Source organism: Thalia democratica, chromosome 4 (genome assembly GCF_965202585.1).
Source record: "Thalia democratica chromosome 4, ktThaDemo2.hap1.1, whole genome shotgun sequence".
NCBI lineage: Eukaryota > Metazoa > Chordata > Thaliacea > Salpida > Salpidae > Thalia > Thalia democratica.
In genome coordinates, this window is record NC_139168.1 from 14,159,512 (window position 1) to 14,163,998 (window position 4,487).

Sequence of the window (4,487 nt, forward strand, 5' to 3'; positions counted from 1 at the left end):
TTTTTGTCTTTCTTTACAAAATTCTTATACTCATTAAATTAATTGATGCTTGTAATTTAATATAGTTCAAATAATAAATGAATATCAATAATTAGAACTATATTAACTTTATAATTGTCATAATATATTTCCAACCTGGTGAAATTGTGGGCAGCTTCTTCTGTTTGTTGTCCAAATGTAAATCAAATCCAGAGGCTAATCCGACTGTGGTCATGTGGGCTGAAAAAAAATAAAACAGAAAAAAAAATTGGTAACTTTTCAATTAATAACAGGTTGGCCACTGGTTTGTGAGAAATTTCTTTCAAGTCTTTAAAAGTAAATGCTTTTGGGTCAATCAAGTATAAAATTATATGTTAGAAGTAACATCAAAATGATACTGTTAAGCTACTCTTAAAATGTGTTTTTTAACAAAAAAAACTTAAAATGATGACATATTTTATTTATCTATATGGTAAACTTTTTGTGTCAAATCAAAATTTTCCTACTTAACATGAAAAAACTGTTTAAAGTTCAAGGGTTTTCCAGTTTTTTTTTCAATATTTCTCAAATTCAAAGTTTGTTTTGCCTAAATTGTCAAAATCCAGGTTTTTCCAGTATAGTGGCAACCCTGTAACATCAAGTAAAAATGATAAGTTATTCTGTTTGATAATTTCAGCCATATGTGTAAGTTGTATAAAATAACATTTTGATTTATTAAATGTCCAAAGCTTTGTTCAACGTTTATTTAAACATCTTTATTTAAAATTATGGTGATGTTTTTATAATTTTTTGTAACAAATTAATAATATTAAAATAAAACTTAAATCAAAATCATACTTACTTGTTCTTTGGAGAAAAGAAATCTACATGTTTTGATTTACTGAAGTCTACCTAAAACAATTTGGTCGTTTTTATTTTTAGGTGTTTGTTCACTATTCAAAACATTTCGTCTGCATAAAATGCTGAGTAAATAAATCGTAACAATGACAAAAACATCTAAATAAAGTAAACATATTTTATTGTAAACAAACTTTGAAATCTTTTTAATTAGTAGTTTTATAATCTGAAAACGTTTCACTAAAAAAATGTTCACTTTTTTTTATATCTAAGCGTTTAAACGGAAACAAACATCAATAAATAGTATCAATTAACTCTAATTACGATTGAAAAAATTATATAATAATAAAGTAAACATTATTATCACTAAGTACGCGTTTAAACTTAAAATTATTCACAACTAAACTAATTTATGTTTAAAAAATCGCATTATGCGTAATTTATATAATTGCCATAAACTTGTGCCATTAAATACCCGTTTAAGTTTTAAATTATTCACAACTGAACTGATTTATGTTTAAAAAATCATATAATGCGTAACTTAAATAATTGCCATAAACTTATACAACTGCCAACAGTTCGAAAATCTGATAAAACAAATATTTGTGCCATTAGATATTATTCAGATTAGATTCAGAAGCCGCACAAGTTGACCGAGAAACATGATAGCCAAGTCGAGTCGCAAAACGGGCTGAAAAAGCTCCGGCAAGCGAGCGGGGAGAAAGAGCTCGAGGAAGGCGGTTCCGCGGAGGAGCGCGCTGAAGAAGATGGCTCCGGTCGGTGTCAAGCTGCGGTCGCCGAGCGCGCACCCGCTGAGGAGAGTGGCCAGGGAGGGAAGCTACGAAGTCGAGAGGAACTTCGGTATGGGACCGCTGGACATTTTCCACGACCTGTACGCCTCCAACTCGTTGAAGCACCACGTGTGGACGAACAGCCTCGTTATCAGAGCACCCCACCCCGAACCTGAAAGTTCTCGGGTTGCAGGACTTGCTGAAGCTCGACCAGAGCTGCCTCGACGACCCCGAAAAGCATTTCTACTTGGACAAGGTCGAAAACATGGGTCACGGGCTGTTTGCCTTGCACGCGATTCCAGCAAGTTAGTGTGATTGTTACCCAGCACGCTTTTTTAATCTTTTAGTGCACGATACAAGCTACATAAAAAGTTTGTGTTTTTTGAATAAGGTGTTAGTTTTACCATCTCCAATTCACAGTGTGTCTAAAATTAGCTTATAAAAAACTTTGCAAATTGCTGGTTTTTAAAACTAATAGATGTTAGATTTTATGTCCATTTTTTTGATTCAGACTCGATAATAGGGGAGTACACCGGCGAGCTGATCACGAAGGGCGAGCAGCGCGAGAGGTACAAGCTGATTCTGAAGCACAACCTGTGCAACTACTTCTACGGCACGTGCTGGAACATGTCGGTGGACGCGGGGCGGATGGGCAACCACACGCGCTTCATCAACCACGACTGCGGGGACAAGTTGAACTGCGCGACGGTGAACGCGCTGGTCGACGACGTGCCGCGCCTCTTTGTGGTGAGCGAGCGGGCCATCGAGAAGGACGAGCAGCTGTTCCTGTGGTACGGCAAGGAGTACTTCGCCAACTTCGACTGCCTGTGCGGGTCGTCCAACTGCCTCACGAAAGATCGGAGAGCCAGGAAACAATGAATAAAAGCGTAAATAAACAAATAAACAGAACATAAGAACTTATACATGTTTTTGTTTTAACTAGTCCTTCTATATACATATTTTTTAGGTTGAATTCTTAAAATCCAAATAATACTATTTAATTACAATGCTTTTAGACAAAAGTTTTGGTACAATTAGTTTTGAAAAACAAGCAGTTAGTAAAGATTTTGATAAGCTAATTTTAGACACATTGTAAATTACAGACACATAACAAAATTTCAAAAAAACATTATTTTTTTATACAGTTTTAATCAAGTGCTTAACTGAGCTGTACTAACAAAGACAATTTAGAAATAAAAAACAGAATTTGAAAATTTAATTTTTAAAGTTTTATATACAGACATAGTCTCCTCTCGAACTATCTACTGTGCATAGCATTTGTGGTTTTAAAATCACCAATTTAAATGTGATCACGGGCTTTGCAGAATCTAAAGATTTTTTCAATATACTGAGTTTTTAGGTTTGTAGGGAATAATAACATAGTTTTTACATGCTTACTAACACTAAAACTAATTAGCAATACATATCTCTTATTTTACATAAAAAAGCCACCAACGATTGACGTACAAGTTTCTCTTTTATTTATCCTTCACATCTCACAAAAAATGTAGATCTTGCAACTTAGCATGCTTGTTAACGTGTTGTTTTTTAAAAGCTTATCTTGATAATTTGCAGTAATATTAGCACCTTCTATTGAAAAAGTACCACTGTTTGAAAATTAAAAACACACGGTTTTAAAACTCTTTTGTCTTTATTATGTACGAATGGCGAGATAGTTTTCTGGATCTCAGTAAAAAGTACATACTTAATAATGTACTTACAATGTACTTTAACTCCATTATTACTTTGCAACAGATTTTTCAATGGAATACAGGATAACTTGCTCACTTTTCAGATAAAAACACAAGAATATTATAGTAATTTTACTTTTTTTTTTGTTTTTATGCATGAAATAAAAATCAAACAGTAGGCCTCTACTTTGGTAACTTAGATCTAAGTTGAAATAAGTGTATTAAGTAGTGATGTACCGGACTCACTATCCGGGTCCGGCCGGATATTGCCATTTTTGTCTAAATCCGGATCCGGCCGGATTCTAATTTAAAAAAAAAGTCCGGATCCAGGTCCAGCCGGATCCTAACAGAGATCCGGCCGGACCCGGATCTAGTTAGTAAAAAAGAGCATACTGAAAAGTATTTTTTCAAAAACAAGCCCTGTGTAAATTAATAAGAGTCATTTTCGTCAGTTAAAATTAAACACCTACCGTGATTGGCTCATTTTGTACACGTGACTAGTTTACATTTGTTTACATTCAAACTATGAAATAAACATTTCAGAAATGCAACTCTTTACATATGTTGTAAAATTGAAAATTTTGGAATGAATACTTGCATTATTTATTGTTTAAAGTTGAGCTCAGAGAATATTTAGAGTTAATACGGTGGAATGTACGAGCCAATGAGAATCATATGACGAAATGTTTCAAACTAAATACTGATGCAACAAAACATCAGAACATGACGGTCAGTTTATATGTAAGCAGTTAGTTAGTTTGGTGTGCAGCTTGAAGCAACAAAATATCTTGAACTTTTTTGTGAATGCTTATTGTAAGTAGTGTTTTGTTTTAAAAAAGAATATTTCAACTGGTGTTTAATTGTTTAAATATTTAAGCCAGGTTTATAGTTTAATAGTTTATCAAAAATTTTACAGTTTCTTGTTTATTAAAAGTTTTATTTAATTTTTAGTTTATTTTTTAAGTCTTTTGATATAGATTTAAAAAGCTTCCAGTTTTTAAAGTGTTAATAAAGTGATTAATAATTTTGTGTATGCTAGTATTTCTTGTTGTGTTTTATATAAAAGATTCATCACTCAAAACTGTCGTGTCTGATTATATCGGCACTTTTTCGTTTTTTCAGCTTTTGATTAATTTTATTTATTAGGGAGAGGTGCTGTGTTGATTTTGAGTAGATGGACGTTTTGATA

General features: G+C 32.9%; 1 protein-coding gene across 1 annotated transcript; it reads left to right on the forward strand.

Annotated features, from left to right (window-relative positions):
• Positions 1-1,583: 1,583 nt before the first annotated feature.
• On the forward strand, positions 1,584-2,486 carry LOC145833059 (uncharacterized). Its single transcript, XM_082940259.1, has 3 exons — positions 1,584-1,754; positions 1,801-1,912; positions 2,119-2,486. Exons 1-3 carry the CDS (start codon positions 1,584-1,586, stop codon positions 2,484-2,486), a joined length of 651 nt encoding a protein of 216 aa, XP_082796385.1.
• The last annotated feature ends 2,001 nt before the right edge of the window (positions 2,487-4,487 follow it).